Source organism: Labrus bergylta, chromosome 5 (genome assembly GCF_963930695.1).
Source record: "Labrus bergylta chromosome 5, fLabBer1.1, whole genome shotgun sequence".
Classification (NCBI taxonomy): Eukaryota; Metazoa; Chordata; class Actinopteri; order Labriformes; family Labridae; genus Labrus; species Labrus bergylta.
The window spans coordinates 2,137,445-2,162,656 of record NC_089199.1 but is presented as its reverse complement, the minus strand read 5'-3'; the positions used below and the strand labels follow the sequence as shown (position 1 = coordinate 2,162,656).

The window sequence follows — 25,212 nt, the reverse complement described above, 5'->3', positions numbered from 1 at the left end:
GTCACTGGGGTCCCATTGGCTCGAGGTGAATCCTCCAGAGTATATGTTGCGGCATTCTCACATCAGCTCACTTGGACTTTCTGCGGATAAAATACTAGGGGTCCAGCAGGATAAACTCCGGGTAAAGTTTGCGCAAAAAATGCGGCTGTTTCCATATGTGTGAAAAGGGTTATAGTGTGGAAGCACAGATAAAATATAGTCGGATAGTAGAATGTGATCAAGATTGACCTTTAGCATTCCATACTTTATTGTTTTCAGTGTTTCTCATGTGTTCGATTATAAACTACCCCATAAATTATATTAAAGAACGAGAACATGAGTCATGAGTTTTGTCAAACCCAAAAATCTTTGAACTGTGGCTTTTTCCAAACAAACAAAACCTATACAACTCTTAGCACAGTGTGCTCTGTTGGATTGATGTATTAAAAAGCATTCAGTCGGATGTAAGGTTGGGCAGAAAGTGTCCACATACTGTTGACATCATGGTCTGATCACTACTGATCTGCCGCCAAAACGCCACAACCAGGGACCAACACAGTTTAGTCTCTCGTGCCTCATGAGGCTGTTCATTGTTCTCTTTATAGTTGGATAAGTTAACAGTAACACTTTATAATAACCATCATCAATAAAGTGTAAATTGATAGTTAATTAACCAGTTAATAGTTATTTTACTTAATAAACAATGAAATGATAGTAAATTATATTTGCTAATTATTTGTAATGCTATAATTTTTTTAACAGTTTATTGTTGCACCAAAGCAGGTATACAGATGTATAATACTGCAGTGCGTAGTAGCCTACCTATTTTGTTTTTGTAACTGTGTTTGTGTGTGTTTGTGTGTGCGCTTGTGTTGAGCATTGCGATTAGCGTAGTGAGTGGTTGCAAGTATTGTTGCTATAAATTGTTGCAAACACCCACATTGCTATTAAGCCGCCTTTGGTGGCTGTGCTGACAAAACAATAGTAATGTGACATTAAGATTCAGTTGGCAGCCCCCCCTTACTCAAGACTTCTTCCTGTGCGTCTGATGTACAACAAGATGAAGATTTATACCAAAAGAAAACCAGATATACTTTAATCAAAGTCAAAGGCTTTATATGTGATTTTTCACACTTAAATATAATAGAAATCAAGTATATCCTCTGAAAATAACTCTGTGAGTCATGACTGTCTACAATGGGTGTAACACCTGAGTCCCACTGTCTGTGATGTTTTCAGAGTTTTCAGAGTCCTATCTTCACTTTGTTTACATCGCCGGGACGGCGGCTGACTCCTCCCGTCACGTATAAAAGTTGTTTAATTGAGGGACTAGAGAAAAGAAGAATAACATACTGTACTCACTGCTTAACTGTGTTTCTAGATCACACTCATTTCAGGTACATTTACATGCAGTGTGAAGATACGAGCATAATAAAGATCGCTAGCATTAGCATGCTAACACAACAATGCACCGCAAGGTGTTTTGGTTTGATGCTGGTGCTCAAGGGCGACATCCGCTGGATCAAAAAATAAATATAAAGCCTTTAAACAAATCGATATAATGTGGAAATATGGAAGTCCTCTGTTTCATGTATCGAATGTTTGTGATCTTTTAATCTGCAGTTTTTGTCTTCCTCAGTGTGTAGAAGTTACAGTCGACGTTACAGTCACATTGTTTTTACTGATTCACTGACTTTTCCATCTTTCTTGGAAGTCAGCCTCCATCCTCTCATACTGACATACACTCACACACACACACACACACACACCTGAACATTTCAATCCCTCTGACGTTGGGTCGGAGACATTTCCCCTCACAGATACCTGCTTACTGACGAATCAGTTTCATTTTTAAAACTAAACCTTCATTGATTTGGTTACAACTGGAGTGGTGTTTCAATTTAGGCAGTAATCAGAGTCAGAGTCTTCCAGTATGCACTTCCAGTACTTGCCTGCAGTAAAGATTTAAAATCTGATATTTTAGATATTTATCTTTGAGCCAGACATCCCCTGTTTATTGGAAAGCTGCAAAACTCCCCATTTTAATTATTGGCCAGCCATTACTGTAAGTAGGAGTTGATGTTTCTCTATAACGTGAACAGCAGGTAATGTACTGTAGGTGGATGTGTGAGATCACCTCGTCCTTCAGTCGGTGTTGTAAAAACAACAAATTCAATTCAGTGTGGGCAATAAGGACAACACAACTCCTGTAGAACTTCACACTTGTTAGCTTTTACACAGTGTTGAACACCTTTTATAACCTGTGTTTTGAGGTTTTATGTTTCTCTATGTGAACTCAGCGACTGGAGATCTAAATTTAACACCAGTGAGGGAGAAGAGTGGAGGCAAAGGAAACCCAGACTTTCTAAGAGACCCTGAGGTGTTGATGAGGATGTGAGCACATGTTGGCAAAGAGGCAGGTGATGGAGAAGATTAGCTGATTTTTTTTCCACTGAGTGGAAGAAACAATCCCATGCTGGAGAGTTTATTAGATGCTGCTGGGGATAGCTAATGAGAATCTGGTCTGCTATGTCTTGTTCCTGCTTTGGTGTTTTTGAACCACATGGTAACGGCAATCATGCTTTTGAATGGAATACTTAAAATACAACTGTCCGTCTGTAAATAGAATTCAACAAGAATCTGCATTCGTTCACTACTAATACAGCCAAATAGTCATTTTTATAGACTAAAATTGGATAACCTATAACAGTACAGTTACTTGTATTTGCATGTCCATAGGCTGGCCTGCCAGCTTTGCCATTAGATAGTCTTAGCCTGCAATTCATTTGGGGCGCTTTAGTATAACCAGTGTGCTCCTAACTTACTTAAAAAATGTGGCCAATCGAGTATACATGCGAGCAGTTTCAGACCTAGCCTGAATCTTGCTAGCATACCGTTAGCTGGTTGTAGCTAAGACCTGTTCTATTTACCAGAGCGAAGCAGGGAGGGGAATTTCTTTTTTCAGGAATTCGTCAAACCCTCCAACGCTTTACAGAGAAACATACTGTAGTTACAGCCTGTAAAAAATATTTTTTTTTGATTTTTAAAAAAAGGGTTATGTTAATTTTTTTCAGCAAGTGACCTTGATAAAAGCAGGAAATTGCCCTCCAAGGTGTCCATAATCATATGAACCTGATAGGCTAATGGACACCTTGTCAGATAAAATCCCTTACTTGAAAATGTCCTTAAAAGTCAGACACAGAACAAAATACTCAGACACATACACACTGTAAGTGAGACCAGGGTGTAAAAAAAAACCCTGCAGAGGAGAGCTATAACAGGACGTAAGTCTAATCCTTCATTATCTTTGTGCCTCTTTTGTTTCAAACCTGAGCAAAATGTCATTTTCTTCTCCCCTGGAGCACACAATAACCACTGCCAATGGATTTGTGCCTTATAAATGTCCTGTAGCTCTGTGGACAACATGGATTTCTCTTCTCCTTGTACTGCTCTCTAAAGATCATCCACACAGAAACTCAGTGTGGATGATGTTTTGGGAAGTAGTGTCACAGAGGAATATTGTGAATTAGTAGTGACTTTTCCTTTTCGTTTTGTCCTGAGTGAAAATGCGCAGGGGGTGGGTTATTATTATTATTACATGCCAGACGTGTAACCTAGCTTCATGGGAAAATGAATCCCAGAGTTTGTTATACATGCGAGCCAGAGCTGTGCCATGTGTTCTGATGCAACACGTTAATAAAAACATGATTCACAGAGATACACACACACAGCATTACACACATTACCATAATAACAGTGTGATGTCACAGGTAAATTAGATGGTGAGAAAAAGATGAAAAAGGTCAGCCTTGTCATATCTTCTTAGAACTGCTGTAAATTAACACCATCCACCTACTTCGTTGTCCTGTTTCTAAAGCAGCGCATATATGATCAGAGAAAAACATCACTGCTCATTTGAAAGTGGTCTGGGATTTCTTATTTTTTTTACAACCCTGTACTGGTGCAAGCCAGTCTGCAGTGCACACTAAGTGTCAAGCTGTTGAACTTTGAGTTTGGTAAGATCAATTTCTGGCAAATCTCAAGGATTTATGTTAATATCCAGTCTTATAGGCTCTGATTTTGGGGTGTTGACATCGCTGGATTTGCATTTCATGTGATGACCACCCAAAAAGATCATACACACAAAGAAAAAAGTAATTGGAGCCTCAAAATGTTTTACTTTTCCTGATATAAACCTGCCCGTTAGCTGAAATCAAATCTTAATAGATAATTTAAAATGTTTTGTGTATTAGATTTAATGAGGCATAGTTTATGCACACCTTAAGATAAAACTGTCTGAGGCTTATACTACATGCACATTTTCATACTTCCCTTCTTTTATGTTTTCACTCAACTATCTTTTCCTGCAATATGTTTACAGACATACACAGTATAACAGACAGTTACAGTAAGTTTACATTGTAGCAGCTTCTCTCTCTCTTTTTTCTCGTCAACGCAGATCTCTGTCAGTGCTCGCATTACTCCTCAAGTTGTTTCAGTCAATAATATTTGAAACTGTCTGAAGTATGTTTGAACTGCACCAGCTGATTAGACCCACATGGTGAACATCTCTGACTTGAACATAATTGTCATGCTTCTCGATGCTTTATTCCACTTCCAGAATTTTCTCTACTATTTTTTATACTATTTTTTCTGATATTATATTAATTTAAAAAAAGCTTATAGATACTAAAAGGGTTTATGTCTTATTCACAACAATCATGTTGTTCAAGTACAAGCGCTGAGATGAGATAAGTTTCCTACACTCTTTCAGACATCACCAAATATGCTGAATTCTTAGAGGACACCTGCTAAAATCAGCCCCAGTGTTTAATCTCCCCAAATGTGCGTTCCCACCATGTAGAGCAAAGTACAGAAGTATCAACATGTGCAGCCAAGCAGCACTTATTCTTTAGTTAATTCATCTTGCAGAAATGAGGGAGATGTTCTTCATCTAAAGGAGACCTCTATATAGAGCAAAAGCTGCATAAGCATGACAGACATTATGGAGGTGTGCCACAGGGTCCTGTCAGAGGATGTTATTATTTTAGCATCCACGGTGAGTCACCTGTTTGGCTGAGGTTTGAAAGGCAATCGGTTTTACACAGCGTTTTCTGGAGCCTCACCAACGCCCACCTTCTCTTAACAATGTGATGATGATGGATGTGATGGTTTTAACTCCTCCAGCTTTAAATGTCCCTATTTATAGAACAAAAACAAAGTGAACATGACATAATGAAGTTTGACTCGAAAAAATAAACTAGAGCGAAACCCTAATTATATGAATTATGTTCGATGCACTGATAAGAATCACAGCTTGTCTTACACAGTGGTTGTGAAACTAGAAATAGTGTGAACAAGTTTTTAAAAGGAAGACCTCTGCATATGTATGTGCCTATGCTTAAAGTTATCATACATATTTTCACACAAACAAATCACATAATCCCCCGCAGTCCCACCGCCGCACAACCATCTGCTTTAGACTCGAAAAACACACGAGCAATACATGAGGGTCATCTGACTACATATGCATTAATACATATGGATTACATTCAAATCTGTTGCATTATAGAGCCAGAGAGGAGCAGTCTGTTATACAGTATCTGAGACCACTTGGAGACGTTGACACTGTGGGATGTGATGATGTCACATGAGGGGGTTGATCTTACGGAAAAAACTACGGAAGTGTCATGGGAATGTGTCGATGTTGGAAAAACATTCATACTGTTAAGCCGTTTTCACATATGCACTCCGGATAATATCTAGATATTTACAGGAGGGCCGCTCCAGAGATTCTCCCGACCTAGCCGTTCACATATGCTCCTCACAGCGGGGGACTTTCCCTGTCTAAGAGGGGAGGGGGGGCGGGGGATTTCCAGAGGTAAGACGTAAAAAAAAAAACGCGGAAGAAGCGGCCGAAGCAACTAGTGATAGGAAGTTCAGCTCTTTTCACAGAGCCAGCTCTTTTGATTCCCAAACGGCTCTTAATTTAGGATCTTTTGTAGCCTCATATTTTAGCTTAACTTTGCAAAAATGAATGGTTTGTGTGTTGAAAACCCTTTTGTGTGCATTTATTCTGTTACAAAAGCATTCTTACTCTTGTTTAATATTTTAATCAAACTTTTTAATTGCACAAATACAAAACTGCAAATACAAAAAACTGCAAACAAATCCACAGAAGGATCACCTCCATTACAGCATCAGCTGTAGGATTTCTCCTGGCAGCATCTCCTGTAGCTCTTTCATCAAAGAGCCTCCAAACAGGTTTAGAGGTTTAGAAATTTTCGGTCCATGGCTGAACTAAGAGCTACAACCAATTCCTTTACTTTCTGCACGGTTACTGGCCATGCTGCCCAATCAAAACAAAGTTCTGCCATGAACAGAGCTGGGGCTAACCCACTGTGAGAGCTAAGCAGTGAAAGGAAAAAACTGGGAGCCGGCTCTCACTCGATGAGTTGGCTCTTCTGATTCACTACAAAGCATCGGCTCTCAGAGCCGCATCTTTTGAGCATGACACATCACTAGAAGCAACAGAGTCCGCTACACAACGTTATAATGAGAATATTTGTCTTTATATCAATGCTATGTGTAATCCAGTGGAATGACAACATCCACAAAAGAGAGGAGAACAACATACTGACCAACAGAAAACAGAATGTAGCTGTTTAATTAGAGCACGGAGATCGTAGCGGTCACGTGCAGACACTTTAGGCACTCACTGTATGTAAACGTCATTCTCTTTCTATTGGCTGAAATTGAAAATCTCCGGAGTATATTCGGCCGCGTTCAGACATCAAGCTCACTTGGATTTTCTGAGGATAAAATACTAGGGGTCTGGAGGAGAAACTCCGGGTAAAGTCTGTGCCGAAAATGCGGCTGTTTGCATTCACACATAGCCTAAAAACTTCCGGGTAGCCAAATCTCCGCAGTTTTTCAGGAGATTTCCGTATGTGTGAAAAGGGTTAATGACACGACAAATGCAGACGCATACACACACACGCACAGGTCTAGTGTAACATTCTGTTTCCACCACAAACTTGTGTCTCATCTGTAATAAGTCTGACCCGTGTTTCCCCCTGCCCTCTGCCAGACTACCATGCATGCCCTCTACAGTGTCTTCCTGCACGGCGTGTTTTCCTCCTGTTTGTGTGTCCGTTATTGAACTTTTTAATTATTTTGATTGTTTGTTGATCCAGGACAGTAGAGAGAGAGTGGGGAATGACATGCGGGGAAAAAGAGCCACATGTCTGAATCGGAACCCTGGCCGCGTGCTACGAGGACCACAGCCTGCGTACATAGGGGCCCGCAAGCCAACCACTAGACTACCAGCACCCTCTTACTGGACTTTTCTGCCCTCCACGGCTGCCTCACTGTAAATGACCTACTCTATCAAGGTAAATAGATTTTTTCTTACTTACTGGTTTTTGTGTCTCGAACTTTCCTCTGCGTAAGAGTACTATAGTTTGGTTACTAAGAAAATATTGTCTTACTCTTAGATGGGGACATAAAAACAGGGAGTATTTTTATTATCTGCCTCATTTAGTAACTTTTACAATAACTATTCAAGTACATAATTAAATGGTTAGTTGTAGTATTGACAGTACTTGAGAGGGTGGTTAAATCTACAACTACAACTTTCTGCTCTTCACGCTGCTGACCCACGACTGCGCTCCATCCTTCAGCAGCAACCACATTGTGAAGTTTGCGGACAACACAACAGTGGTTGATCTCATCTCCAACAACGATGAGACGCACTACAGGATAGAGGTCAGCCAACTGGCCACGTGGTGCAGAGACAACAACCTCTTCCTGAACGTCAACAAGACCAAGGAGGTTGTTGTCGACTTCCGGAGAGTCCCCACTCCTAAACCCCCACTGACCATCGCCGGTGCTGCTGTGGAGAGAGTGAGCAGCACCAAGTTCCTGGGGGTTCACATCAGTGAGGATCTCTCCTGGACAACCAACACCACATCACTGGCCAAGAAGTCCCAGCAGCGCCTCTACTTCCTCCGCAAGCTGAAGAGAGCACGAGCCCCCCCCATCCATCATGTGCTCAGAGTATCCTAACCAGCTGCATCACTGTGTGGCTTAGGAGCTGCACTGCTGCCAACCGCAAGACCCTGCAGCGCACAGTGAAGGCTGCTGAACGGATTATCGGTGTCCCACTCCCCTCTCTTCTGGACCTCTACAGTACCCGCCTCACCCGCAAAGCAACCAGCATTGTGCGTGACCCCACCCACCCCTCACACAGCCTCTTCAGCCTCCTGCCATCGGGGAGACGGTACCGCAGCCTGCCTCCACCAGACTGGGAAACAGCTTCTTCCACCAAGCTGTCAGGAAGCTTAACTCTCTCCCTCTCTTCCTTCCCTCCCCTCTGTGTTGACTTAATCAAAAGCTATGTTTGAACGGTTATTGTGATTGAAAAGCAGGATGATTTGAATTAAAAAAAGGACAAACAGTTGAATGATAAGTAAAGAGAGTGGTTTGGATGTCTGCATTAACCAAAAGGACGCACAGTGGGAGCTGTCTCAAGGCCTCCCCCGATGTGCTGTGTAGGCACCATAGTGTCAACATATTGATCATTACATTGTTAGGGGGGTTTTCTTTGTTGGCTGAAGTGTCCAATTAGAGAATATTTCCATTGCATTTTTCAGACAACTGATGGCTGAACAGCTTTAATGAAGTGTTGAAGCCAACTGCTGCATGCCCACACAAAGGAAGAACGGAAATGTCTTCACTAAAGCCTCACACACCCCCACACACACGCACACACACACACACACACACACACACACACACACACACACACACACACACACACACACACACACACACACACACACACACACACACACACACACACACACACACACACACACTCATCACAAGCACCTGGCAAGCCCCTGTAGGAACTTAATTGGACATACTCCCTTTCTCCTTACTGGTATTAGTGTTAGTATTTGTGTGTGCATGTGTGTGTGTGTACTCACCTCCCGCCACTGTTTGGTTTCAACACCTTGCGTGTAGAGCACGCACACTGTGCAGAAGATAGCGACAGAAAGAGGTAGAATGTTTTGAAAGAGACAAAATGAGAGGCAAAACAGAGAGAGGCAGTCAGAGAAAGGCAGGCAGATTCCAAATGGGAAATCAATGTGGAGGGTTTTAGCTCCAGTACAGTGAACAAACAGCCCTGGCACTGTGAAAAAATCAAAGATTTCCCAATACCTAAGGCAACAAAACCACAATGACCACACTATAGATAAAGAGGACAAAAAGCTTGATTTGGTTCAGTTACTGTGTTTGCAGTTTAGAGGAAGCCAGTGTGAGGACAAACACTGAGTCTCTGCGACATACTCACATGGGTCTGATTTGGAGAATGTGTCTTTATCCAGCAGGTTTCTGGAAAAAGAAAAAAGGGAATGGTCACTAGTGTTAGTCAGTGTCAAGACACTCGTGTTCATGCTGAAATGTTTTTTCTCATCGAGGTCTGAAGCGATTCATGCAAAGCCATCGTTGGGGATTTTTATTTTTTCTGTTCTGATTTTTGGATTTTGTGTGAAGACACTCCATAATTTAAGTGCTACACTAAAAACAGGCCAATGCTGACTAAATATTTTGCTAAGGATGTTGTTGTGGCATCATATTTCTTCTCTCACTCTCTCTCTCTCTCTCTCGCCATCATCACCATTTTCTCTCTGATCATAGAGTCAACTGAAACATACAACACTCTAAAATATCAATATTTTATCAAGCTCTGCACCCTCTCCTCAGCTGAGATTGTCACCCCCACACTTGGCATCAAATGTAACCCATAACAAATGGAAATTGCTCAGAGATGTAGAAAGAAAACCAAGCGGTGGGTGGCAATGTAACTTAACATTACACTTTCTTCAAAACAGGAAGAAGAAAAAAAAGGCCTTCCACAGCCTGAACTGTCAATCTTCAATAGTGACTGCTGATCATTTGTTAAGTTACGAGACGTTTTTGTGGTGCTTCTCATTCAATGCATGACTCAGGTTCTTTCAGGATAACTTCACACTCGAAGATTAACAGCTATTTTAAAGGAACTTCCATGCCAGGTGTTTTCAGTCAATTTGATGAGCATCTAATGAGAATGAAAAATGGGCGGAGCTGCGCTTGTATGTCTCACAGTGACAACACAGCCAGCCTGTCACTCTCAATTTGCAAAAACAAAAACTTGAAATTACTGATAAGTTACCATGACAACACAGGAAGTAAATAAGCCTGACTTTACCATATGATGGATGCTAATTATTATTATTTTTTACATGCAGTCAAAAAAAAAATCTGGTCTACTGTTATTTTGTTGTTGTTCTTGTGTTTGTTTTTTCATTGTCAAGTCAACATTATCATCATTTTGCCTTTTGTCCTGGTCGATAAAGTTTTTATTGTCAGTCTTGTGGTCATGCAGCATGGAAACACAAAGGCTGTGTCTGAAATCACACACTACTCACACACTATTGTGAAACCAGTATACAGCTGATGGTCACTACATCTTGCATTGTGCAGTGGCTTTGATGAAGGCAAAGTGATGTTTAACTGATCTTATAATGTACCGACAGACAGACAAGAGAAGCAAGCAGAGTACACAACATAGAAAACATAAAACAGTTCAGGTGGCGGCCTTTTCAAGAAATCGAGCAGCTAGAAGCGTACAGCTGCAGGTGTAACACGGCTGTAAAAGAGCATAATTTGTCATTGTCCAGTAAGGGACGCAGGCCAGCTTTAATAGAGTAATATGTTAACTACACTGTGTAACTGCACTTTCACAGGGTAAATAAGGGTAAATAGATAGTTAATTAACCATTAGTTAATAGTTATTTACTGTTAACAAACAATGAAATGATAGTTAATAATGTTTGCCAATGATTTGTAATGCTATAATTTATGTTATGTTAACAGTTTACTGATGCACACATTATAACATTTCATACACTTTATGAAGTGTTTGTTAATGATGACCAAATGATTTATAAACCTTGGTGACGGGTTGGAAATCATCGGACAGCCCAGTCCATTCCAAAGAGGAATACGGATTCAGATTGTCCTCAGATCCAGATATTCACAGGTTCCAGTGTTTCCAGATTGCACAGATTCCCAGTCCTGTTGGTTGGGTGGTGAGCTGGATCGTGACTGGGATTTTGACTTTAGAAGGATTTTCCCTTCCTTGCTCATCATGTGGTATGACAAACACTGACACACGTAAGGGCCCCAACGGTTGAAAACTAAACTCAAGGGACAAAAAGGGTTTTCCTTTCGTTCGCACTTGATTATTTTAGTTTGTTATTTTTCACATCTGTCATACCTGTTTATCTATGTATGTATGAACCATATTTTGTGTATTTAATATACAGGTTCAAACTTTCATCTGGTGTGGAAATGCTCTTTATTGATATTCAAATTCTCTGGCTCTTAATAATCTAGTTTCTTTTGATATTGGTCCACCTTCACATTGATGACAACATATAAGATCAAATTCTAATACTTTAGACCATTACTAAACTTTAAGAAGGGCTACAGAAGCAAATAGATACAAATCAAATATAGCTGCAAGCGACAATTGTAGGGGTCGAATCATTGAAACATTGAAGTAGCAGCAGCAACCATGTATCTGACTTTACCAACTTATTGATTGTTTGTGTCTCTCTGGCCCCATATGGTTGCATTAAAATAAAGTCGTCATTTCTCAGTTGTTGTGTTATCTTTTTTTGAAGTCCCATGACTTTCTGTTTATAAATGTGTGTTACTCGATGTTTTATAAACCACTTAATATTTCATTAATTATAAATATTACCAGCATTAGTTGCAACGTTATAATAGTCATTCACATATTGTTTATAAATGGTTTATAAACCATGTATAAAGCAATTGTTAAAGTTTTATAAACATCAATTCCAACTTTATAATAACCATCCAAATAATGTTAATAGATGCTCTACACAATATTTATGAACCATTTACAAAGTATTATAAACATCAGTTCCAACTTGTGTCTCTGTAATGTTTAGAGATGTTTTATAAACCATCTCTTAAAGCTTTATAAATCATTTAGTCATCATTAACAAACACTATAAAGTGTATGAAATGTTATAATGTGAACATCAATAAACTGTTAACATAACATAAATTATAGCATTACAAATCATTAGCAAACATTATTAACTATCATTTCATTGTTTGTTAACAGTAAATAACTATTAACTAATGGTTAATTAACTATCTGTTTATCCTTATTTACCCTTTATAGATGATGGTTATTATAAAGTGTTACCGCTTATTAAATTCAATACACACATTTTGCTCCTGTTTTAATCAGAGTGTATTTGTTTCGTTCAGGTAGTTCTACTTTCTACTCATAAAGGTATACACCAGTGTGGCAGGAGATAGTAGCATAGCCCGGTGTTCTGTTTGTCTAAATGATAAGAGAGCCTCTTAAACATGAAACCACAACCATAAAGTGTGGGGGGTGCATTTACAATCTTGCATGTACAAATTTGATCCACTTAATGTGCACAAGCCCGTGCTCATTAACACATTCTCTTACTGCCAACTTTGCAGAGCAGCAGGTTAATCAGCACAGAAAATTATGGTGTTTTGTAGCATCTTGAACAATAGCTGATTAGCAGCATGTTTTGCATTTCCTGGCAGCTCAGATATCTCTCAAACCTCCACTCACTCACTCACTCACTCACTCACTCACCACCTTTTCTGCTGTAGTGTTCAATAAGTTCAGTTACACTTTTTTGTATTACCGTGAAAAAAGAGTTATGCTATAGAAAACTATTTTGTGAGATTTTCCTTTTAGAAGACATTTTATTTTTCTCATCTTAAAACTTTACTGGTCAGGAATTCATGCATTGTTTGAAAACTTTCCATTTGAGAGTTTTTCATTTTTGGTTTCCATCTTTTTTTGATCTTTGATTTAGAGCCCTTTTAAAAAATAGAACACTTCTCACATTATATTGAGCTTGTTATATGTGCCTCTCAGGCCCATAGACACACATTAGAAGTTCTCCCAATGACTCTGCAGATCAGAAAAAGACAACTGGTAATCTGGATTTGGTAGTCTTTAGAAGTCTGTACCTGAAAAAAGGTTGATCCTCTCCAGCTTGTCTTGGCGAAACAAAATGATCCTGAAGAGCAAATCTCCAAATCAGGATCTTTCTTATCCAGATTAAACCTTTTGAACACCAAAGGGTTATCAATCTTTTTTTTTTCTCATGCACACTCTCTGTCTACCTTGTTTTCTTTTTCTGTCTCTGAGTGTTTCTGAGCCATAATCCCATGCATTTACTATAAATCTAGCCTCATCTCTCCACCTCAAGTGTCCATGTAGTCGCTCCATCATGCTTGCTTGACCTTCTCATAATGTCTGCCAGAGGCTACTGTGTACCATACACTATTACCCTTCATGTTTTCTTTTGCTCGCTCACTCTCTGCAGTGACATGAGAGCTCTCACTCGAGGTGCCGGAGCCCGCTGGTTTCTCTTGATGCTTTATTCTTTTATTTTTTTGTGTGTTTCATTTCCTGTCAGGTTTCTGTTGTCATTAATCTTCAGCTGTGTTCTTTCATCAGCCTCGGTCTCTTTTGATCTTTTCGCCGCTCCTCTATTTCTTCAACCCTCCCTTTATACCTTTTGAGAGCCATTGGAGAAGACAATTACTGATTAAAGGAGAAACAAGAAATCCTGAAATCTGGTTCAACATTGCAAAGGCGGTAATTTTTTTTTGATGTTGTGTGATTGTCAAAGTGCTTATCTGTCAAAATGTAAGCTGGTGAGTTCAAGGTTCCAGGCAGGAGTGTTTTACACAAAAAATGTGATCTTAACTGAAAAAATAATTAGATTTGGAATGACTAAAGCGAGAAAATTCACTAAGCGAATGAAAGCACTGACCTCAAAAGTTATTTCTTCCTTGTCAGACTTAATCAAGTGCTAAAATTAAGTTGAAGAAAAAATGGCTGTTTTGTGTTAATAGTTAATCACAGCTGTATGCTTACTGCTAGCACTGTTTACAAAGAAGTGGGTGACTTTGTAAGAATTTAATCAAATTATGACCTCTGAATATATGTGCTGATCAAAAAGGGAATAAAGATTGTTCCATTTTCTAGTAAAAAAAAAAAGTGCTAGAGCTAGCTTTAGCTAAAATAACAAAAATCTAGTGCCCTGCATTACACAGCAGACAGTTATCAAGCAAAATAGACCCAGCTGGTTCTCTGACTGTATAAACTTAAATCATTATAAGGCCATATACTGTGGTGAACCAATCCCTCCCAAAGAAGCTAAATGTAACTCTGACATGAAGCGTTTCAAATGGGTGCTGCAGTCCAAATTCAAAACATTGGAGAGCGCTGTCTCACTCTCATTGTAAAACTGTAACTCTGATAACTGACAAATAAAGTTTGAGCACAAACTCTTAATAATGAACAAGTGTTCTGTCTTTTCTTATTTTCTGTTCCTTTATAAAGAGAGAGCTCTGGAGACAGGAGGAGGAGGAGGATGCAATTTATTCTCTCCCCTTCTGAAAATGATACATTCATACAGTTGGTGTGGGAGTTTAGCTTACTTTTAATTTATTCTGACTGTATTAGTGCAGCAGATCTAGTTTAAATCCATCATGCCTATATAATCACAAGTTAGAAATAAACCAAAGCCAGGGCGTATGATGTTGACACTAGTGCCTACATTATTCTGTCTATAGAATCAGAGAGGAGCCATTAACTAAATGTCAGGGTGATCCTTATTGTACATCCTACTGGAAACTCTGTCGGCGTCGCAGGAGCCAATTACAGATACAGTATGTGTGGTTTCTTATGATATGACACATTGTAGTGTGACAAAAAAAACAGATTTTTGGGGCATCCAAAGATTCTCTGTGTGTTATATTTAACTTTAATTTGGCAGTCCTCTCGCTCAATATGTCATAAAAACCTATTATACACTAATAATGGCACAGTTTCCTCTTTCCCTATAGATACTCAAGTGCAAGCACAACCAAAATATAGCCATAGTTGTTGTAAATGGGTTATACATTTCAGTTTTAATATTTGGTGGCATGATTTTTTGGGGGTAAATTCCCCATCATATTAAAAGAGGAGCTTTGTGGTTTTAAATATTCTCCTGTTCTTTGAGTGGAGAACTGTTGTAGTGCCAGACGTTGCTTTGTAGAACAGAAGCAGTAACATTTAAATGTTTCTGTTATTACTGCGTCTGGACTATTTGTTTGTGTGTGCGTATTTGTTTTGTATCTATGCAGTGCAGATATTATCACCCAAGCATTCAAGCATCCCACCAATTATTCCAGTATTCTCTCCCTGCCTCCCTCACCTTCCTCATTTAGACACTGTTTTTCCTGCGCGCCGGTCCAAAATGAATCAGCCCATATGTTATCCACCCCTGCCTCCTCTCTATCTCTGTCATTTCACCCCTTGTTTATCTATCGCCTGTGCTTTATCCTCTCTAATGGTCTCTCCATTATCTGTTGGTTTAAACATAGCCTCATATTGCTTTCACCCCTGAACCACCCCGCTCTTCTCTTCCAAACGCATCACTCAGTCAACACGTTTATATTTCTTATATTTTAGATGTGAGCAGCATTCAGTGTTTAATTACTCCATCCGAGTTGACATCTACATGCCAGAGATCACAGGATCAAATCTCAATGCAAATTGGAGATGGGGTGGATGTGTGAGAAAAATAATTTTATGTCAGCACCTTTATGAATATTTAAGGCAAATATTCATTTTGATTAAAACAGCGCTACACTGATGTGAGAAAAGTTTTTCTGGCAAAAAAAGTTATTCTGGCTGTAGCTTAAGGCAGTCAGTGTTATATTTGTGTTTGACTGGGGGGTTGCCAATCGGGGACTCTGATTTATGCTGGGAGGGAGGGCATGAAGTTTGAGTGCACGCAAAAATATGAACGGCATTAATTTATCATTCCTGTCTCCACATTTCAATTCTACTTTAAATTCTATCTTTGATTGGGGAATTTGTGTTTTAGAATCACTAATGCATGACGTTTGAATTCAAGGGAATATGATGGGCAGCAAACTGCGTCCATAACCCGGTAAACAAACTTTATATATGTTTAGAAAGTGTTGCATTGTTTGAATATCATTACATCCTCACCATATGGAGTACATCCTCTTTATTTTTTAACTGCGGTTATAGTCGAGCAACTGTCATTTGGTCGAGCCGGTCTTTTGGGAGTCGTGTTTCCATCTTTCCATGAATGGTAGTAAAACAGGCTGCTTATACTTTGGATCAAATCATCTTTACATTATTTTCTGTCGAGCATGATAGTGAGCATTCTGTTGCCATGGCAATGTTTTTCTTATGAAGGATTGTATCCAAGTTATTCCCAGACCATAAGATGAACAATAAACTTTTTAATTTGCAGCCTCTTGATTGTTTCACAGCTTTAACATACTCAGAAAAAACTAAGAAAACACTTGAGAGGCACTCGGTTTATTTCATTACAAAACAGTGCCATGGAAACAAAACAAATCGTCCATAATTACAGCTTAAATCAACATTATTTTAACTACAAAAACACTGCAAGAGTAGAAAAGTCATCAGAACTTATTTTTACTCGTCACTAGGAAGAAATCATTTTCTGCTGCTTTTAAATAATTAAGAACATTTGGTGCCATTAAATAATTAAAAGTTTCCACTTTCTGGTAAGTTCTTTGTAAAACTGGTGCTTTTTATACAGACAAAACATTTCATCTACAGCTCACTTAATGTTGACTGCTAAATGATTTCAGTTTCCCCTTTGTTTAAAATGTATCAGGTAAGCATGAATCTGTATGAATTGATTTACAACTCCTTTCTGAAAAAGCCCATCTGCTATATGGCCTCTAGTTTTTATAACCCCAAATAAGATGTGATATCCTAATAACAATGGATGAGTAACCATTTGTAAGGCACCATTATAGTATTCTACCCAAACTGCATTTGTTAGGAATAAGCATTAAAAAGAAAAGATCCTAGTATTTCTCATGAAGATAGTAACCTTAGGAGCAGGGACAGGATCACGATGTTGTTAATGTGTCCGAACAAGAATGCTTTGAGCACCTTTGCAATCTATTGGATTGTAGTCCCAAAGCCCTGCAACAAGACTCCAACCATTGTGTTGCCATTGTTTTATACGATTGGGTTAATAAAAATGTCAATTCTCAAATGGTAAACTTCAGTGGTGGAAAGAAGCAGACTTTTATTAGGGACAGCTTTTATTCCTTATTCCCCCCCTGCATCCTCCCTAAATGTGTTCGTTTAACTGCCTTTATGTGTTCATGCTTGACACCTGTCTGGATAATATTTGAGACCTGGCCAACTCATACCGGCTTTTATATGAAAAATTGATGGTGCTTTAAGGTTCAGCAACAATTTAACAAGCAAATAAAGTGGCATCCAATGTGAAGGGATACTTTGATATGAGAATACACACTACCGACATGTAACTGCAGCTTTAAATGTGCCTCTCAGAACAAGAATACACTTTTCACCAGGGCATCATAACAAACACCACAGCATGAAATATTTAAAATATGTCATCCGATTTGCATTATAGGTGTTGCATAATCCATTTCAAAGGGATCAGCAATACTACAGGGCTTTCAAACTAACTTCCTGAAACATAGCTGCATGTATCCTATGTAAATGAGGTTATGAAAAGATCTGAGATGCGCAGAAGCAGCAGAGGCAGGACTTTTTGGTATGTATGTCTCTGTGCACAGGGGAATCTGTGAAATCAAGAGAGCAGGATTGTGAGGGGGGAAAAAATCAAATGTAGGAACAAGAAAAGAAGGGAAAAAAATGTGTGTCAGAGAGAGTGATTGAAAAAAAGAGTAGAGGAGGAGTGAGAGAGAAAGACATGAAGTCCTCAGGGATCAGATCAGAAATAAACAGAGAGGGAAACAGAGTTTCTCCTGCAGGGGGAGAGGAAACAAGAAGCCCCCTGTTAGACAGCCTTTATTTACAGAGATCTGACACAAACTGTAGTAATTAGACGGCTCCCTGCCTTTAAACCTGCAGGATGTCCATCAGCTCCTTTTCCTCTTTTCTTTTTAAGACGTGTTTCGAGAAATGATTCAGAGATGATTTGATTTTGCGCTTGGAATAGAGCACATGTCAGCATAAGTTGGCTGCTTAAGACTAATGATTAAAATTTTGGGTGCTCAAAGAGTTGGCTCAAATGAAGACTGCTCACTCTTATAGGGATTCTAGAGGCATTCATTTAAACTGTTTGGCATCTTGTACACATTGAATAAATATCAAACTGTGAGGTTTGGTTTACAGTCTGTACTCAAGGTTCATGGAAGCCACCATGCCTATAGCCGACATCCTACATCATGTACTAAAACAATGATTCCAACACGTTATTCCCTGGAAATCAAAATCCAAGAAAAGCAAGTGAATTGCATGATGTGTTTCGAGGACGAAAGGTTTCCATCGAGGGTGTATATTCTGTCGAAGGAGGCCAGTTTGTGGGTGTATAATGATTCTATACTGTATTCAAACAGCCCAGGCTCTGTGCTTGACCTCTTGCTTGTTCACAACAAAGAACAACTCAAGACTAGGGGAAGACAGTGTGTGTGTGCATATGTGTTTGTGTGTATGTGTGTGTGTGTGTGTGTGTGTGTGTGTGTGTGTGTGTGTGTGTGTGTGTGTGTGTGTGTTAGTAAACCGAGGTAGGGAAAATGAGACATGTACCACGACACTGGGGTTTATCATATTGTACTGTATATTAGTAGGGCTGTCAAACGATTTAATTTTCTAATCACAATTAAAAGCTGAAATTCAATCATTAATCTTGTTGAATGACATTCTGAATCACGTGTTTAAAATCCCATTATTTTGCATTTTAAAAATTGTTATTAGGCTTTTATTTTGTATTTTTGCCTTTAGCTAAAGGTACTTTACTTCCTGTTGGGATACAAACCTGCTTTTATTTTACAAGATAATAAGGAACTTGTGGTAGACTGAAGGTAACAACATCAACTTAACCACAGAAATAGGAACTTATTATGGAATCTTTGATGATATGAGACTCATATCACTTTTGACTCATCAACTGAGCTGTCTGGGAGTTTTTTTAAAGTGAAATGAAATTTAAAAAATGTAACGCATTAACACTGACAATCCTATAGGCTATATTATATAAGAAAATCTTAAAATAAGCTCAAGTATGTGGTTTTATTTTGTAGGCATTTTGGGGAAAAAAACAAAACGAAAGCATGATGCTGAATCGAGACGAGAAACGACTTTATTTATATCCTGAAAGCCTGGTAAATTTGAGACTTTCATCATGCAACGACAATTTGTCACCCTAAAAAAGCAGAAAACTGACAAAGTGTTTTTCTCAAGGCCATTGGAGCTGGGATGGATTATAATATGAAGGTTATCTTTACTCGACAGTGAAAAAGTGTTTTCTGTGAGACCAAATGAAATGGATGTTTGGTAACATTTGATGATAGATGCACGGCAAGGTTAATGAGTAGGGAGGATGGAGAAGCAAGGTAAAAAAAGAGAGAAGATGAAACAAGAAGCAAACATATGGGGGAGGAAGAAAAGAGGTAACATAGAGGAAGCAATAGAGAAAATGTGGAGGTGGAAGAATGAGGGTAATCTGTTTATAGGAGCGGGAGAGGAGTGTTGGGTGAAGCATTATGCAGCAGTGTTATTAAAGCTGGAAGAAAACCCCTCCGGCTGATCACTGTCTTACCATTTGTATTTTCTTATTATTTTCCTGCCTTATTTTTGTGCTAATAACATTATATACATCATAAATGTGTCGTTGAACATCCAAATATTACTGATGCCATGTAATCCATTTCACTCTTGTAAGCATAATCGTTTCATAAATATATATCTCTCATCATTTCCATACATCTTCACTGTAGTGCTGGCATATAGCTTTAGTGTCGGATCGATGGCATAACCAGGCAGGATCGTTTTTCCCACCAGCTACTGAATTATTCAGGCCAGGACTTCCTCTGGGAGATTCCTGCTCAGCCTGCCAGGCAGAGACAGAGCTTGCAGCTTGGCAGGGAAGCTCAGGATCATGACAAAAATTCCCAACAGCATAGGTTTTGCCATCATCCAAGCCCCCCATAGGTCAGAAAACAAACACTATTCAAAATTGCAGCATATGCCTAACACCCTGACAAACTGTTGGTTCTCTGATCATTTATAGTCTGCAGTATCTGAATTTCTGTGAGCTACAGGATGTTGTTATGTGAGATACTAAGTTGTAGAAAAGGAACCACGTTTTCTTCATAAAAAACAGTAAAAAGTATTACACAGCACTTTATGCACCGCATCAATTCAAAAACTTCCAGCTCTTTGTCTTAGTGAGTACAGCTTGAAACTTGAGATGAAAGAAAAATGGAAATAATTTTAAGTCTGTACTAGAAAAAAGAAATGATATCCAAGGAGTTTAAGTTTTGAAAGTGCTTCTAAGTAGGTCAGTGCCAAATGTGTGGTTGTGTCAGGGAAATGGGACACTGTAGAGACAAGACATTGTCAAGATTGTCAAATTTGCAACAAAACTTTTTGTTAAGGTTTACGCAGAAGATCATTGCTAATCTAAAATAATGTGTCAACACTGTTAGTTCACACTGGAAACAGAGATCTCCGGCCAAAATGGTAAAATCTTCCCATGTTTTCTTTACCTACCCCTCAGACAGGCTCATTAAGCCAATGAGATACTTGCTGACTAAAAGTTTTGGGACGCTATTCTTTGATTCTGCAATGCTGTTGGCTAAATGCTAATGAAATGAGCAGCAACAGATTAGGGACTTTTTCTCAAGTTTTTCTTTTTAGCCTTTTATGCTCCTTAAAATAAACAATTACAAAGTACAACTAATGCTTATGGGATTTGTCATCCCCTTTTTTGAGGTTTAATAAACCAAAGTTTTGGACACTGAGTTTTTGCCTCAATGAGGGCCATTCATGAAATAGCAAAGGACTCCTCACTTTATCACAATTCAACAGGTGAAGAAAAACAAGCTTCCACTGCTGACTGGCTCCAGTATAGGTAATAAATCCTTCCTTCTCTATGTTCACAGATCATAAATGGGTCAAGTTACAAAATCCTTTACTTGTCAAATAAATGTTTAACAAAAAGGCTTATGTCAATATAGTTGGTCACCAAAGTCAGGGTTATTCCTCTTCTGCATACCATACATAACTTGACCAAACTGGTGAAATGACATTTCAACAGACCAACATTGCCAACCATTCACTGCTGCCACAGCCAAACACTGAAGATATCCTCTAAAAAATGAGGGGTTATACAATAAGAAAAAATGGCTGTTGAAAGTTTATAAGGACTTACAACTGTGGAAATAGAAAGCAGATTTAAAGGCTTTCGACCAATAATATCAAGATTATAAAAGTTGAACAGCAGAGTAATACCTTGTTCAGAGGAAAGCTAACAGAGAAATGTATTCACAGCTTTAGTTACAGTCATTTGTCTGAATCACAATCCTCAGCAATAACTGTCCTTAACCATCACAAATACAATCACATCCTTATGAATGCAGCAAGGACAGCAAGTTATGCACCGCCGCACACACATAAACACACGCACACACAACAACAACAAGCCTGTTTTCCCTCTTGGGTCGGAAGCTCCATAATCAAATCCAGTTATCTCACTCACGCAATTTTCACACCGCTCCAGCTTTGCTACAGCTCACAGGACCATCGTCCCAAAATCAGTCAATCCTTTACACAGAAAGTCAAAATTCAATCGTCAACTCAGCGACGTTGGTTTTATCATGTATCACTTATACAAGTTACAAGGGACAAGGAATATCCCAGCACCTGTGTTACTGGCAATCCCTGTCATGCCATTTAAAACAAATTAGATCCTTGAATTTGATGAGGGTTGGTCTCTTGCTGTGGACAGGGTCCCAGTGAGGATGAAAAGGCTCATCTTTCTAATAACCAGGTGATGTTAGCTGTCCACAGCTGTGACTCACTTTCCTAAATAGCACTGACTGAGAGCTATTAAGCTCCCATTACTCCATCACATATGCCAAGGACAGATGCTTCAATTGCTGCACAATGGGTGCAAGTCATTCTGCTAAACGACTCCTCATGCCTGCCTTGTTTATCAGAAGGTTATGATCCACAGAGGTTCAGAGCATTGTATTTTAAAGTACGTTTTTCTGGGAACAAACACAGGTAAGTCTTTGAGTTGACTTTGGAAACTAACCTGATATTTCGCAGCTGAAAAACGAACACTGAATTGATTATCTCACATGTCAAAGTCCTGTCAGTGATTTATTACTGCACAGGGAGCAAACCTGTAATTTGGAGAATACATAAACATGCTGCCCATGAACAGTACAGAAACTACATTGAAATGCCTTTTTACATTTGGTGACAGTAAAAGGAATAATGGTGCAAGTTAATGAAAATTTACTATGCAGGACTTTGTCTGCATGAATCCCCTCATTTTAAAGGGAAAACTGAGGGAATGGTATTTTTAGGCTGCTGGAGATCTGCTATCAGATATTATTTCTTGGCATGAAACAGATTTACTCACACAGATACTGTATCTGTTTCCCCCACATACTGTGTGTATTTGTGGTAAGCTTTATACTGAGTATCGCCTGCAGAGATGTGGCCTCTTAACTGGTTTGTCAGGAGCTTCAGATGAAAAGCCGGATGAATCCAATAATGTAATAATAATATAATAATAATATGAAATAATAATACTCATGAGTGTCTGATGGCAATCCCTCTTTAAGTGTATTTTTTTTAAAATGCTAATCAGAGAGCAGAGACCGGTGAGTCACAGAACCTGGTCTGATGTTAATAATGGCTCTACCAAATTAGACAGACTATTTGACTGACCCATGATTCCCTGCTAGCAGATCAAACATGTCCTCACCTGGGGGAAGCATAAGAAACAAAGATCCTGGTTATCAAGTGGCATTCAAACAAACTGTAGTGTTGTTGTTGTTGGTTTTTTCATTTCTACTGTGTATAGATTTTTGGGCTGCAAATAGAGCTGACAAATGAAGCCTTTTTATGACCTAAAACAAATTATTTTAAATTAATTTCTCAGAAAAATGAACACTTGGACACAACTTGGACATAAAGCAGCAAGATAAGAACATACTATAATTACATCACAATAAAACTGGCTGAAACATCACTGATTGCACAGTGATTTGAAGGAGCCAATGGTAACATTTTGATGCCAAACTAAAATATCTAAAAATAAAAAAGGAAAAAAAAGGAAACTGTAAAGCTCAACTGACAATAAGAAAAATAGCTTATTTAAGTTAGGCCTTTTTGGATGGCAGATTTAAAAATGTACAGCCAAAATGTACAAACTATAAATCACTATTATGAAAAGTGTCCTTTTTGAAGAATCAATAACAACAGTATTTGGGAAAGAGTTACTCAAATATTAGAGGGAGTGTTCTGGAGTGGAAAATAATTTAAACTTCATGCATGTTTCTCCTTGAAAGTATTTGGTACACAGAGAGAATAAAGGAGTTTGTTTAAGTGACCATCAGGGGCAGAGGAGTTTTAGGGAGCCAAAGTCAAATTTATCAGTGAAATACTGTGGAAATGGATTCTCTGTTTTCTCCTCAGAGTGAGGACAACATTTTAAAGAATGTTTCTTCTTAGTAATAGCCTTAACGACTAACTTTAACATGATAACTAGCAAATCAACTTCAGCAGTAACTTGCATCTAAGGCCAAATATTAGCATGTCATAAAATGTGAGCTACAGACTCATACAAGAAACAAAAACCTTGTGCCTAAACTAAATCAATCAAGCTTTATTTTACAGCACCTTTCATACAAATCAAATGTGCTCAAAGTGCTTTACAGCGACTGAAAAACAAGAAGAAACATAAAATAGTGACAAAACAGGGTAGAAATAAAAATGGATTTAGAAGTAGAGACCAACACACACCAATATAGGAATTTTAAAAAATGTAGATAAAATAATGAAAAAAAAGAAGCTCTGTCTGTTTTATAAGAATGGGATTTTTTTTTAAAAGGATTCATTTATAGGCTTCTATGTCTTTATTCAGATAGGTCTAAAACCGTGGAGAGAAAGAAGCATATCAACCCGGAGCAACCGTAACCACATTTAGCAGAGGCATGTTGCTGTTAATCTATATTTAATTTGCGTTTCACCAACTAGGAGTTAGTAGTATAGTTTTGAAACAGACTGAAATGAATATTGATTTCTCTCTATGAACTTAAACCTCACCAGACCATCAGCATTAAGATTGATTTTGCCTACACGGTTACTGTATTTTTATTGACTGAAACCACCGCTGCAGGGTAGGTGTCAGATGAAGTGATCAACAGCACACTGCAGAAAGATTTTGCTTTTCTTTTCCCCATTTTACAAAGTATTTATGTTAGTTCTGTAAGTTAAGTTACAAACATGATGTTGCATAGGTAATCCAAGTTACATCTTGTTTGTTACCCATTAAATTAAAGGGATACTTCACCCGCATTAATCTTTGTATCATTAGAAACCTGGTACCTAGCGCTGGCCGCCGGGGCCTCTAGCTAGCACTGGCCGCTAGCACTGGCCGCCGGGGCAGTGAGGACGAGGCCGGCTCGAGCTGGGACGGACTGGTAGTGTCGGTGCTCTCACTGTTTGCCTATGGACACAGACATAGAGTCTGTTTTCTCTCTGAATCTGTTGAGGAAACGGTCTTATGTGTTGAAGTAAATATGTCTGTAAATGTTTTTATTTCTATATTTCTACTGCTATACTGTATATTTTGGAGAAACTGTATCGATCGAATTTCCCTCTGGGATTAATAAAGTATTTCTGATTTCTGATTCCTGATACTAGAGGACCTTAGTGGGAGTGGCCTGCGGTGCTGTGTATTCTGGGAGTTGGTGTCTTTCATCCACATGAGCCAAAAAGACACTTTCTGCCTTTTCTCGGCCAAGAAGGCACCAACTTCAAAATGTATTTCACATTTCTACTACATATATGACCCAATGTCAATACAGATTCATATTTCAACGGGTCAAGTATCCCTTTAAGTCCACAATGACTGCTTCTACACACACAGGACATAAACACTGCTCTTCTAAGTAAAGGTCTTGTGTTGTATTCAGTCCTTTCTGCCAGACTCCCTTCTACTCTGACTTTGTAGCTTCCTATTAACAGGAGAGAGTATGCACAGAATCTCTTTTCAGGTATTTGGG

The 25,212-nt window shown here is 38.8% G+C and overlaps 1 protein-coding gene across 2 annotated transcripts in view; it reads right to left on the bottom strand.

Annotated features, from left to right (window-relative positions):
* cpne5b (copine Vb) overlaps positions 1–25,212 on the bottom strand; it is a 143,112-nt gene that overhangs the window by 101,296 nt on the left and 16,604 nt on the right. For both annotated transcript variants that reach the window (XM_065954532.1, XM_020634359.3), the window contains exons 2-3: positions 9,338–9,378; positions 8,970–9,016 (exon numbers count right to left, since the gene is read on the bottom strand). In XM_065954532.1, coding sequence (XP_065810604.1) covers positions 8,970–9,016; positions 9,338–9,378 — 88 coding nt within the window. The remainder of the gene's footprint in view (positions 1–8,969; positions 9,017–9,337; positions 9,379–25,212) is intronic.